At 41.6% G+C, this 14,715-nt stretch overlaps 1 protein-coding gene across 14 annotated transcripts in view; it reads left to right on the top strand.

The window, feature by feature from the left end:
• The window catches only part of ACOT7 (acyl-CoA thioesterase 7), a 151,921-nt gene that overhangs the window by 94,480 nt on the left and 42,726 nt on the right, over nt 1–14,715 (top strand). For all 14 annotated transcript variants that reach the window (XM_074307784.1, XM_074307783.1, XM_074307798.1 and 11 more), the window contains one exon: nt 517–633. In XM_074307784.1, coding sequence (XP_074163885.1) covers nt 517–633 — 117 coding nt within the window. The remainder of the gene's footprint in view (nt 1–516; nt 634–14,715) is intronic.

Raw genomic sequence — 14,715 nt, forward strand, 5'->3', positions numbered from 1 at the left:
GGTCTGTGCTTAGTGCAATGCCTGGCATGTAGTAGGTACTATATAAATGCTCATTCCTTTCCCTTGCCTTTCCTATTGAATGCTGAGGACAGGAGGGCAGGGAACGAGAAGCAAATCTGCTCCTGATGTTGCCAAAGGCTCTCCAAAACTTTGTTCTTTGGGGCAGAGTCAAGCTTGGCCAGCAGGGTCCCCTTTAAGATTTAAAGACCCCACGTCTTCTGGTGTTCTCCAACAGAGCCCGGTTCTAGGAGTGAAGCTCCCTGGCGTGGTTGGCAATCATGCCGTGAGCACTTAATTTAAATGTCTTAAGGAATAACAGTTTAATCCATATACCACAAGATGCCAATTTCAAACATGTTCCTACAAGCCTTATCTGCTGCTCCAGACCTTGCCCTTAAGTTAGTAGGAGGTAGTTGGGGTTTTATGAGTTTCTTCCAGGATACACATTTGCATCTGCATCTCACTCGCTCTGTGGCTGTTGTGTGACTTAGCCTGGGCCTCTTTTTCTCTGTGCAGGTGTTACCATGAAGCTCATGGATGAAGTAGCTGGGATTGTGGCTGCCCGCCATTGCAAGACCAACATTGTCACAGCTTCGGTGGATGCCATTAACTTTCACGACAAGATCAGGAAAGGTAATGAAACCATTTAGGCAGGAAAGCAGAGTGGGCTGCTGGGCCCGCCTCTTTCCTTCACCATGACTTCTTTTTATCTGCTTTTCAAGCTCCAGGGTGCCGTTCTCCCATCTCCCATAACAAGCTAGTGATCAGAGGCCAAAGATGGGGGATGTCCACTGAGCCGAGAACTCCTCTGTGAGATTGGCCGCTCTTAATTTTATTTTATCCTTCATTGGTCCTGAGCTCACTAATAGCAATGCTCTTTTTCCTCTTGAAGACCCAGGATCAACAGAAACCGATCCACTTAAATGGTCTCTGTATCGCCCTCATAAGATAGGTTATGGCTGGCTTTGGAGTCAGGGAGACTCTAGGTTCGGTTTCTTCTCTGATACGATTGTATGACCTGGACAAGTCTGTTATCCTGTCAGGACCTGAGGACTTTCCATCTGCCTGGGCCTGTGATTTCACGGGTATAAAAAACTGCTGGATGAATGCGGTTTGGCAGCTTCGGAGCAGCTTAGGGTCTTAGGAGTTGCCTCCTTGCTAGAGGTCACCTTTCTATCCACTGCACCACAGCTGCCTCCCAGAGTTCTATGCACCAATAAAATCACCCAACTAAACGGCAACTGACAAACCTTGTTGCTACACACTCTGCTCCCCCCTTCCCTTCTTTTGGCCAACCTAATAGGGATATTTCATCCATCTAAGAAAAGATAATCTGTAATTTAAATGATAACTGAGTTCAGTACACAGAAACCAAGAAACCTCTTTAGGTGCCCCGGAGATGATGGGCCCAGTTTCTCTGCCTTTGGTTGTTTTCCCCCTGATGAAAATGCAAACTGAGCATTGACAAGTCGACCGTCCACTGAGAAATCATGCTTGGATACAGATGCCAGAAGCTCGAGCGTGGCCCTCTGCAGCTTATTTCATGCATAATTCACCTCCAGCCTGTCATCCATTATTGCTGAGCTGACGATCTGAGGCGATTTTCTCATCTTGATGTGTGGTGATTTATCCTTGTGCCGCCTGCTCTCTGAGCTCAGTCCCTCCTTCCTAAAAGTAACTGGTGCAGGACATAAGTATTGAGTGAGTTTGATATTGATTCTGGAGATGGCGAGATCAAACGCTAGATCATCCAGAGGTGCTTTCATATTGGACAGGTCCCTGCTGTGGGAAGTGATAAATGGAAAGAAGTGGGGGGGCCCGATTTATGCAGCTCTGCTTAGCTGCCAGGGGCCCAGATAAATGGAGAGGTACGGTGAGCATCAGAAAACATCGTTTCTAGTGAGATCAATATGGGGCCATAGCCCACATAGCCATTATCTAGGCTTTCCAGGTTATGCCCTGGACATTGTCTTCTTTGCAGACATTTAGGATTCAAACAGAAGCACTGGCCCAGCCCCTGGGCCCCCTGCTCTGTTATTCTCATTGTACCATAATTTAGTCTCCAATGCATGAGTGCCTGTTCTTCATCTCCTATATAAGATAGGACAAGCACCTGAATGTAGACTTGTATTTCCCCCACCTCAAACACATAGGATGGTCCAATCTTTGTTGCTCCCTTTTAATCACTTCCTGGTATAAAGCAAATGTTTACAAAATGCTTATCCATTGAACTAATTGCTAGGAATGGATCTGAAGACATCTAGATGGTGGCTCAAAGTTATTTACCTTTAAAATTCTGAAAGAATCCTACTCCAGATGGCGGGGGGGTGTCCTTTCATTGATGTAAATCATAGCCCCTTTCAAGTTGCTCACAGGCAAAATTATTTCCTTTTGGTCATCAAGCTTCTGAGAAAGAGCTTCTCTCCGCCAACATCAGGCTAATTCTTGGATGGCAAATACATTCACAGTATATTGTTCTACTCCATTCTGTAAAGCTTTCCAGCTTGCTGGGCCTTGAGTGACCCAGAAGCCTTCTTGCCACCAGTAGACAACCAGAGTAAGAAATTAATTACATTTCAATGGGTATTTTGGATTGGGGAGTAAAAGAGCAAGTTGAGGTTTTTGTCTCCTGAATTCTCCTTTTAACCATTGTCTCCTTTTAACCAGTGCCTCAAAATAGTAACCATGACATACTACATCTTACCCAAGGCAGCTAGTTTTTTAACTGGCTGACAGTAAATCAAGTCCCATGTCTCTTTCACTGCCCTATTTTGAGTCACCATCAAGATTATTCATCCTTAAACTGATGTGATCTAGTGTCCAATTTCTTAAACTACGGTTTGTGACCCTAGATGGTGCTTCATAACAAAGTAGGGGTTGTAAAATTATGATTTATTACCAGCAAATGTTTGATTTGTATACCAATTTTTTTTTTATAATATCCCTTGTATTCATTTTTCCAAATTATCCCCTCCCTCCCTCTACTCTCTCCCCCCGATGACAGGTAATCCCATACATTTTACATGTGTTACAATATAACCTAGATACAATATATGTATGTAAATACCATTTTCTTGTTGCACATTAAGTATTAGATTCCGAAGGTATAAGTAACCTGGGTAGATAGACAGTAGTGCTAACAATTTACATTCACTTCCCAGTGTTCCTTCTCTGGGTGTAGTTGTTTCTGTCCATCATTGATCAACTGGAAGTGAGCTGGATCTTCTTTATGTTGAAGATATCCACTTCCATCAGAATACCTCTTCATTGTATACCAATTTTATATACTTAAGGAGTCATGTAAAAATTTCTGATCTAGTGGAAAGAGAGCCCCTCTTTGGGAGACATGACCCTCATGATCTTGTGAAAGTCATTTCACTATTTTCTGTGCCAACTTCTTCCTCTAAAGGAAGATGGGAAGTGTACAATCCATCCTTTGGACAGGGAGGATCAAATAAGATAATGAAGGTCAAGTCCTTTATGAAGCACTACATCAAAAGTTTTCACTGCTTAGTTAAAGAATCGGTATTGTGGAGCTTTTGTCCTGAGTAAGTGAAAGAACCAGAATTGTGGAGCTTTTGCCCTAAGTAAGTGATAGTTATGGTATCTGCATTTTGTGTGTGTTCTCTTCAGATGGTCTGATTGATGCTTACTCAGTCAATCAAGAAAACCTTCCATACACAGGTTTCTAAAACTTCGTCCAAATTGACATAATTTATAGCAAAAAGACTCAGCCTTTTTTGAAATGAGGAAGCCTAATAACTTAAATATCTTAATTAGCCCTATCACTAATGTTCATATTAAAAGAAAGTTCAAAGGCTTTTGCTAATTGAATCAAATTTACAAAAAAGTAATTAGTAAAGGTTAATTTTTGAATGAAAAACCGAATTCCAGTCTGATATAGGACACGTTATCCAATGATTCATTTCAGATTGATTGATTAATTAATGAATCCAAATGACAGCGGGAATCTCCGTGCAGAATCAGTCTATTTATTACAAACACATTGACATGGTCACCATGAAACAGAAATTATTCTTTCTTCTACATTAGGTGTACTTTGTTTTAAATCTCTTGCTGTCCTCCCAATCCACTCACCCCCTACCATTTTAACCACAAAATCCTGTCCCCTTGCTTCAGTGAAAAACAAGGTGGTCAAAGCTGAGACTTCTTCCATCCTCATCTCACATTACTCAACTATTTCCCTGATACCTTCTTTGGTCCTATGTCTGAAGAAGAGAAAAAATGGCCCTTCTTGACAAGACAGACTCTTCTACATGCCCCCTTGATCTATTCACCCATCTCTTCTCCCAAGATTCTCTGATCTCTTCCTATCTACTGGTTCCTTCTCTGCTGGCTACAAATATGGCCTAAATCTTAGTCCTTCAGAAAAGACATGATTTGACCATTCCTGCTGCTTGTCCTCCAATAATTTCCTCATTCCTTGACTAGAATTTTTGGGAATCCATATGTACACTAGATCCCCTCATTTTCTTTTCACTCAATTCTAACCGCCCCCCATAATCATTCTTTTTATTCTTTTATTCTCCCATAATTATTCAGCTGAGATTGCCTACTCGAAAGTTAGCAGAGATCTTCTATTGGCCTGATTGTATCAAGGCTCTCAGCTCTTCAAAATATCTTCCATTTAGCTGCCAAAATGATTTTTCTAAAGCATAGATCTATGATCCCTCCCCACTCTACCCCCCCACGAGTCCCTCACCCCTCACACATACTCAAAAAACTCCTTTTACCTCCAAAATAAGAAGTTTCTATTGAGGCGTTAAAAGCCCTTTTGGTCCAGCCCTTTCCCTTTTTAATCTTCTCACACTTTACTTTGCTCCTTTTCACGTTCACTTTTTTTTTTTTTTTAACTTAACAATATGTTATTTTTTTTTCCAATTTGTTAAGATCGTTTACAATATTCATTTTTGAACATTTTGAGTTGTATAAACAATTAGGTTGTCCTTTGGTTAAAGTTCCAAATTGCTTACCAGAATGGCTAGATCAGTTCACAGCTCCACTAACAATGCATTAGTGTCCCAATTTTTCTATCTCCTCTCCAACATTTATCATCTTTTCCTGTCATCTTAGCCATCTGACAGATATGAGGTAATCCCTTAAGAGTTATTTTAATTTGCATTTCTCTTCTCAATAGTGATTTAAAACACCTAAAAAAATTCCAAATACATGCAAAGATAGTTTTCAACATTCACCTTTACAAAACCTTGTGTTCCAGAATTTTCTCCCTCCCCCTAGACAGCCAACAATCCTATTTAGGTTAAACGTGCGCTGCTTCTAAATATTTTTCCATATTTATCATTGTGCAAGAAAAAAATCAGATCAAAAGGAGGAAAAAAATTACAAGAAAAAGGTGAAAATACTACTTTTTTATCCATATTCAGTCTTCATAGTTTTCTCTCTGGATGCAGATGACTCCAACATCCAAAGTCTATTGGAATTGCCTTGAATCACTTCATTGTTGAAATCCGTCATAGTTGATCATCACCATAGTCTTGTTATTGCTCATGGCTCCGCTCACTTCACTTAGCATCAATTCATGTAAGTCTCTTCAGGCTTTCATAAAATCAATCTATAGGAGCATTTATTTCATGATTATAGTTGGCTTTAATTTCTTCATCTGAAAATTGCCTATTCATATCCTTTGATCATTTATTAATTCCACATTCTCTTATGAGCCAGACACTCCCTTCTAGATCCCGTGATACTTACCTTTGACTAACTGGGATGCTCTCTTGGCTTCCCTTATTATGTTCCCAACTCAACTCAAACTCTATGTTCTGCAGGTGGCCTTTTCCAGTCCTCCCAGTGGCCTTTTCCAGTTCTCCCAGCTTTTGAGGCCTTTCCCTCCTGAAGACTATTTTTTGTTGTTTTTTCATGTTGTCTCCTTCATTACAATGTAAACGCCTTGAGGACAAGACCTGTTTTTACTTTTTATTGAAGGATTAATGTTGTGACATTTAGAAGCCATTTTTGATGCCAATTTTGTAGCTTTATAGGGAAGCTTAAAGGAAGGGTAATTAACTAGATGTGGGGAACTTTTTCAGTGATTTTTAAATTTTTATTTTATTTTTTTTTTAAAGGAAACTTCTAGTGCAATTTGGTTAAGCTCATCCAACATTATGAAGAGCCAATCCCACTAGACTGACTGAGCTAAAAGAAGCACCTTTTTTTCTAGTGCATAAGGAGGAAAAGTGTGAATTGGCGCTTGTCTCTTTGGCTTACTTCTCTTGTGATCATTCAGAAGTGCCTTGGAGTCCTGGAGAGCTGGGCAGTGTATTCATGTATTATCCTCAGCTGCTTGTTGGAGCGAATCTGGAGCATGTTCACATTCAAGCACTTACCTCCCTCAAGGGAAGCAAGACTTGGCGTCCCAGAAAACTGTGAAAGCACGTCAGATCCAAAGTCAGAGGGCCAGAGTTCGAATCCTTGCCTTATTTATTAATGCCGGGGTAGTGTTTAACCTTCTCTGATTCATGGTTTTCTGAACGTTAAAATTTGAAGGATTCTGAGGTCCCTTTCAGCTCTAGGATTTTATATAGTAAGTGAGCTTTAGTCACCAGAGTTCAGATGTTAACTGACTCGAGCTCATTTTACCTAAGGCTGGGCCTTCGGAAAAATGGCAAATTGGTTACATTTGTCTGTGAGAGGCCCTGGTGATCCTTTTTTCTCCTTGATTGTATGCATTACCTTCCCATGGTTTGTCTCCTTTCCTTTCAAACCCTTTTTTACAAAAGGATTTTACAAATTCATTCACATAAAAATCCAATCACATGTACAAAATACAAATATAGAATATAAATTAATTCACATATGATAAAAATTGAAAAAACCTCGTCCCCAGGCATCATGCCAGACAGTAGGTGTACAAAAATAAAAATGATGGAAGCCCTCTCCTCCAGGAAGTTATGTAGCCTGTTGTAGGAAGAATATAGTCCTTAGAGGCAGCTAGGTGGCGCAGTGGATAGAGCACCAGCCCTGAAGTCTGGAGGACCTGAGTTCAAAGCTGGCCTCAGACACTTAACATTTCCTAGCTGTGTGACCCTGGACAAGTCACTTAACCCCAATTGCCTCAGCAAAGTAATATAATAATAATAAAAATACAGCTCTTAGAGAAGTGCAATTCAGAGTCAGCCTGCCAGTCAGTGAGCATTTATTGAGCAATTACTGTGTACTAGGTATTGTGCTAAGTGCTAGAGGTACAAAAGAAGCAACAACAGTCCCTTTATTTCTAAAAGAGATAATGTGCCTACAATTGTGTAAGATCTGGAGAGAGTGAATTGGAATTAGGAAGGGCTTCCCTGGGGAGAGAGAATTTTATCAAAGGCTTAAAACAGGCTGGCTAGTAGAGGTGAGGAAGAATTGCATTCTAGGCCCTCTGGACAACCAGGGAAAATGTGGATTGGGAAATGGAATATCCTTATGCAAGGAACTGGGATTTGGAGGGTAGCCTCCCAGGTGGAGTTGGGATGTAGATTATGAAGAGCTTTAAAAGCCAAACTGAGGATTAGACAGGGGGTAGGAGCCACTCATTAGAGCTTATTGAAGAGAGAGAGGGAGAAAGAGAGAGGGAGGGAGTCTGTCTGTCTCATAGTCAAGCCTCTGCTTTAGGAAGATCACCTTGGCAGCTGAATGAAGGACTGCACAGGAGAGAGCTACCAGCAAACTATTAGTGCAGGTGTGAGGTGATGAGGGCCCCCAGGGTGGGGAGTGTCTGTGAGATGTTAAGAGGGGAGAATCGACAGGACTTGGCCACAGATGACATATGGAGGATGAAACTAAGCAGTCAGGGATGACAAGCCTCGTAGCGGGAGGAATAATGGTGCCCTCAGCAGTAACCGAGCATTAGAGTGGGGAGAGGAAAAGATGAGCTCAGTTTTTGACATGTTGAATTTAAGATGTTTATGGGGATCTAATTCCAGATGTCCAGTAGAGTTGGAGTTTCCATATTAGTGATCAGGAGGGAGAGACTGGCTAAAGAGTTTTGTGAATCATCTCTATTATAGAGATGAGAGTTAAATCCATGGGAACTAAAGAAATCACCACGCAAGACAGTGGAGAAGAGAGGAGAGGTGGCCGTGGGGTGAAGATCCACAGCAGTCCCAATCCAGGTGCAATATCAAGAAGAGAGTGATCAATGTATTAAAGACTTCTGCAGAGTCAAGAATTCAGATTGAGGAAAGACTTTTAGACTTGGCAATTGAGGGAGTCAGGTTGGACTGAACAGTTTAAAGTGAATGATGGGATCAGAGAAGTCTGACTGCAAGAGTCAGAAAAAGGGAGGAAGAGGCTATGAATGAATGGAGAAATAACAGGTAGTAGCTGGTAGGGATGAACAGATCAAGTGAAAGCTTAAAAGGCATGGGCACATAGCCTGGAAGCAGCTGAGTAAACTGGAGAGAGCGAAGATGAGTGTGAGTTTCCAGTCTGCTGGAAAAGATGGGTTGCAATGAATCAAAGGTACACATGGAGAGGTTAGCCTGGGCAAGAAGGGCCACGTCCTCATGAGTTGGGGGAACAAGGATGTAAGAAGAGGAGTAAAGCGAAGGAGATTCCCGGCAGAATAGCCTCCAACAGCGAACTATGAAAACAAGGTTTTCAGCAGAGAGGATGGAAGAAATGGAAGAAGTGAGAAAGGAGAGGAATAAGTTATTTGGGCCAAGGAGGCCTTTTTTAGACCTCTGCCACTGAGGATGTACCCAACTGTGCCACCTGTACGAGAAGGTGAATTCTATCTGCTTACACCATGATGGGAAAGTTTACATAGGGTTTGGAAGAAGAGAAAGTATTATGTTAAACGCTCCTTCCCCCATTCCCCCACACAGATCCATCAAGATTCCAGTGGACAGTGTGTTGGGCCAAAGGGTTGAACAGGAAAAAACTGGCTTTTTTCTGAAGCTTCACAGACCCCAAGTTTTCCAGGGAACAAAAGTCCATTTTTTTCTAAGATCAGCCTTCTGCCAGTCAGCCTGTAGTCTAGAAGTTGCCTCTGAATAAATAAAAAATGAGGATCTGGCAGAAGACAAGGGAGTGACATTTCTGAGCATGTGCAGGCAGAAACCTGGAGAGCAGGAAGGCAGCAGGGCCCAAAGGATGCAGCCACCTTGGTGTCAGGCCGGTACGCTGACTGGTTCGTGTGCAGCCTGGAGACCCCAGACCACGAGTACGTGGCAGTTTGTGGAAGTCCCAAGCTGAGGTCAGGGTCGTTCAGGCAAAGTTCCCCTCAGTGACTCAAGGTCAGGGATGGTCACAGCCTATTTTTTTTTTGCTTTTTATCATCTCCTTGATATTTTGCTAAAACCTTGGCCACTGATCTCAGGAGAAATACTCATTTGTTTGGCAGAATGAATCTGTGGACTGTGTGATTTAAGCCTTTTCCATCCCTTCTCTGTTGCCACCCTGGGCTCCCAAGTGATTTTTAAAAATCTGCTGTAATTCACAACTTTGTTCTGTGGGAAATTGTGTCTGGCTCCCGCCAAGCAAGGCCTTCTCAGTTGGGCTCAGGCTTGTGTATGGGACTAATCCAGCGTGAGATATTGTGCTTTTTGGACTAGCACATCACCTGTATTTATGAAATACATCCAGTATGCAGGCAGGTGCAGAATGGAAACCAGGTAGGTTTCCTGCCCCCTTTTTAATGGCTAAAAGGATTCTATGCCAAAAATTGGAGTCCTTTATTCAGTTCTGGGAGCAAAGAGTAGCCCAGTATTCCCATTTTATAGATGAAACACACAGAAAAGTAAAGTCATGCCCATCACAGTCTAGCAGTCAGGTAGCATTTAAGTGCCTGTTATGTTCCAAGCACTGTGTTAGGTCCCGGAGATTGAGAAATACAAAAACAGCCCCCGTATTCAAAGACATCTTATTTATTGTAATAGGGAAGGGAACGTACAAATAAGAGGCAAGATTCATTGGGGGCCCTCTCGGGGTACAGCTGAGGGAAAGGAGGAATAGGGAAGGCTTCTTGCAAAAGGTGTGGCTTTAGCTGAGACTGGAAGGGAACTAAGAGGGAGTGCTGAGAGGGGAAAGAGCTGTGGCCATGGGGAATAAAGCATAAAAACTGCCATTGGAGCCTAAGGATCCACTGAGGATCAGGGTGCTAGGTGCAAGAAGCCTGGACGAGAGGAGGAGCCAGAGAATTTTGTATTTGATCCTACAGGCTATGGTGACAAATGTCACTAGAGTTTGGACGGTATGATCCAACCTGCATAAGGAAATCCGTATTTTTTATATATATATATATATATATATATATATATATATATGGGGGTGGGGAAGAGGTCTGCTTATAATGGGGCAATGTCAGAGGAGAGAAGGGGACATAGATTAGGTTTGTTGTAAAAGTAGAAATCCTGGAGGTATTTTCCCTCCACAGCAGGAGGAATATGAGGATGATGGGAGGACTTTGGGGGATGGATAATGAGCCTAATTTTGACATCCTGTTAAACACTTCCTGTGGGACCTCCTATCAGAGGCATTTGAAGGGCAGTTGGAGATGCAAGCCTGGAAGTGGAGAGAGGTTAGAGCTGGGCAAGACCTGTGAGTCAAGAGTTGTAAGATAGCTATGATGCACAGCATCACAAAGTAGACATACATTAGAGAATGCAGAAACAAAATGAGAGACGAGGAGAAAGGTCATTACCAAGCAGAGAAAGCAGGGAAGGCTTTGTGGAAAAGCCGTTCACCCTGGCCTTAAATGATGAGAGAAAGGAGCCTACTGCTGTCACCTGAGATTCCTGTGATTGTGATAGTTGTCATGGAAATCATTGATGATTAAAAATAATGCAGAGCATTCACCCATATACTGTATACAAGCTCTAAATAATAGCTTCTATTTATGGAGTGCCTTCAGATTTACAAAGTGCTTTTGATCTTTTGGGTTTTTTAATACCACCATACTTATATCCTTTTCTCTTTCTCAGAGAGCCATCTCATATAACAAATAGTACTTTGATCAGTATATTCAAAAGAAGTCTGAAAATATGCACTTTGTATAATACTCATGGAAGTTTGCTTGCCATATCTTTTGAGTCATGCTTGCTTTTTATAATTGTTCAAAATACATTTTTTATTTTTTGAGTGTTTCTTTATTGACTTTATTGTGCTCATTGTATATATCGTTTTCTTGATTCTCTACATACTTCAGTCTCCATCATTTCTATACTTCTCGGTATTCATCATATGCTTTGTTACAGCACATTCATATTCCATTGCTTCCATTTTGCAACTGGTGATATGAAATTTGCTTACAATTTTTTGCTATCAATATTTTGGTCTTTAGGGACTTTGTTTTTATCAGTAGGCTACTTAATATATGAGCCTAGTAATGAACATTTTAGTCTCTTCTTGCATAATTACAAATTGCTTTTCAAAATGGTAGCAGTGGTTGACAGCTCTACCCATAATACTCCACTGTGCCTATTTACCACAACTCCTCTAACATTCATTTTTGCCTTCCTTGATTATCTTGACTAATTTTCAGGGTTTGAGATGAAACTTCAATATTATTTGGATTTGCAGTTCTTTTGTTATTAATGATTTAGAGTATTCTTTGATATGGCTATTAATAGTTTGCTATTTGAGAACTCTTTCTTTGTATCATTTGATTACTTTTGGGAAATGGTTTTTGCTTTTTCCTATATGCATTTATATGTATATGGTAATATGGTAAATGAAGTCCTTTATATATGTTGGATACCAAATCTTTTGAAATTTTGTAAGTATTTTTTTCCCTTTCAACTACTTTTTTTTTAATGCTAGGTATTCTAATTTTGTGTGTGCAGAAGCTTTTTCAATTTTTTGCAATCATTTGTCTGTTTTAACTTTTGTACTTACCTCTATCCCATGTTTGATTAAGAACACCTCTCCTACTCATTGTTACAAGAAGTATGTGATATTTCTCTTGCAGTTTTTTAAGAGAATAATCTTTACTATTACATTTATGTTTCTTTTAACAGTATATTTTGAAATACGATAAAAAGTATTGGTTTAAATGCAGTCTTTGCCAGACTGCTTTCCATTTTTACCAGTTTTTATCAAGTGGGGAATTCTTTCTTGAATAATTTGTATATTCCAGTTTATTGAACACTTGTGTGTTCTTAAGTTCCATTATTTCTGATTCTCAGTTGTTCAGTGTGTCCCAGCGATCTACTTGCTTTGCTACATACATGTTTTCCTTCTGTGATCCTACCAACTGCCCCATGAGGTAGCTACTGTTGTCCTTGCTTTGCAGATGAGGAAACTAAAGCTGACAGAGGGAAACAGCTGGCCCAGTCTTGTCCAGCTCAGAGGTACCTAAGCGAGGAAGTCATCCCTTCTTGAAGCAAGTCCTTCATTTTTTCAGGAACTCTGATTCCTCATGTTGTCCCCTTTTGCTTCTGGCTCTGACTTCTGGCGCCAAATGCAATCTTTCCTCCACCTGACAGCTCTTCTCCAAATGTTTGGAGTCACGTGTTGTCTGTGCTTCTCTAGGCCATACTTCCCCAAGTCCTTCAGCCAGTGGTTCCTGGGACTTTATAGCCAGGGACTTCCCATCATCATCTTGGTTAGGATACCAGGGGAATGATCTGGGTTTGCCAAGCAGCTTCTTCTGGGTTCAGGAGGTTGAACTTTCTCAATCAGGGCAGCTGGTTTGGGTGCAATCCTGGCTGTCATGGCTGCATGCTGGCCAGTCCCATCCTGCATTGTTTGCGGGCAGAAGGCACGTTCTGGGGAAGTGTTCGCTCCTGGCTTCGGCCTTTGGCTCACAACCAGGCGGATTGCTCAGCAGATTGTAGTGGATGTAAGGGTCTGGCTGATGGGTCCAGAATCGGGGAGGTCGCTTTTGCTCTTTGCACATTACCCAACCATGGAGTCTGACATCAGGTCACCCTGCCTGGTGACCAAAGAGGCCTCTGCCTTGGCTCAGCTGTTTGGGTTTTGTTTTGTTTTTCATTCACAGAGAAAGTCACAGCAGGTCTTGACATTCTATTCCAGCACAAGGGTGGAACGGATGAAATGGTTTCTATAGGCCATCCCTTGATTGTCTCTCCCTTCAGGAAATCCACTAGTCCTGCTGTTATGTATTGGGGTGCCAGATTCTTGGCAAGATTCACCATCCCCATTTGTTCATCTGTGAAAAAGATTGATAGCCAGAATAGTGCAATAGTCTCCAGGTCTTTCTTGTTTGAAGAGAATTCTTACATTAAATATAAATGGTATCAGTGGTTGACAGCTCTACCCACAATACTCCACTGTGCCTATTTTACCACAACCCCTCTTAATATTCATTTTTTGCCTTCCTTGGTTATCTTTTTCAGGGTTTGAGGTGAAACTTCAATATTATTTGGATTTGCAGTTTGAATTAAGTGGGGAGTAGTGGAGTAAGAAGCTGGAAATTTTTTTTTTTCCTGAAATATACTATGAAAGTTTTCTTGTGCCTCAGTTTTAAAGGCAGTATGCATAAAATTCTTTTCCACAAGATTCTTTACAGTCATTGAGATTTATTTGTCTCCCTTTGAATCTTAGGGAGAACTCGAGTCAATTCAGTTTTTATGAAGAGTCTTTTATGTGTAACACATGGTGATTGGTCCTGGGGACACGATAGCAAAAATTAGCCCCTGGCCTCAAGGAAGTCCTTTTCCCTGGCCTGTGTACACGAATATGTATGGCATGCTGAAAATGGAAGAGAGTGTAGGCAATTATCAGTGCAGGGTGCTTTAACCCAACCCTCCCAGTGGGCCATTTTTCACCCAAGTCAGTCCGTTCCTAAAGCAGAGGCTGCTGAACATCCTGGCACATGAACTCGCTCTTCCTCCCACACATGTTCTGCTTTGTGTGCCTTCCAGACCTTGTTTATAGGGTGCTGGCAAAGAACCTTCTGAGAGCTGGAGCCCTATATGGTGACCTTTTGGAAATGGGGGAAAATGAAAGGGAGATGCCCCTGGGCCTTGGCCCTCATCCCACTGCTGCAGACACTTGGCACCTGTGGTGAGGATAGCCAGCAGCAGGAAGGAGCTGGATGGTGGGCAGCTTCAAGGCCTTTGATAGCACTGAACAAAGCACTTTGATCAGAAAACAAACATCGTGGGTTGGTGGCCTTTGCGCTACTTCCCTTGAGCATGGTTCTTCCCATGTTTTCGAGTCATTTCGTGTCATTTTGGAAGGTAGAGCTCCAAGCTTTAGCCCTTCATCTAGAGTCTCAAACATCTGCATATCCACAAGATGCAGATCTCTTTATCTCTGGTTCTAATCTGGAACAGCAACTATCTTCAGACCCCCAGGGAGAAGGAGATGGTTGGTAGAAGGCTTATTATCTTGTATTCTTTGCACATTGAAAAGATTAAAACTCTCCTGCCAACCCACAGGCCTATTGTGTTCATTCAGAGAGTCTTGAGTGCATTTCTTGCCCAGGATATAAGTGCATATGCTGGAGGAAAAGGAAAATAATGTCTGGATGGGTTGGTGTAGGCTTGTGTGTGCACATGTACGTACACACACACTCTCACAAAAGGTGTCATTTATTATTTATAGATTCTTCCCACGCACACACATTTCCAGACAGCCTCCTCACAAAAAACCTGATAAAACTGTCTGTTCAGGAATATTTTCAGACTTGTAGTCTTTGGAGAAGATACCTTAGGTCTTTTCCTTCCTTCCATAATAAACAGAAATACCCGAAGCAGTCCCTAATGCCTCTGGTGACCATCTTCTCGA

This window comes from Sminthopsis crassicaudata, chromosome 3, assembly GCF_048593235.1.
Source record: "Sminthopsis crassicaudata isolate SCR6 chromosome 3, ASM4859323v1, whole genome shotgun sequence".
Classification (NCBI taxonomy): domain Eukaryota; kingdom Metazoa; phylum Chordata; class Mammalia; order Dasyuromorphia; family Dasyuridae; genus Sminthopsis; species Sminthopsis crassicaudata.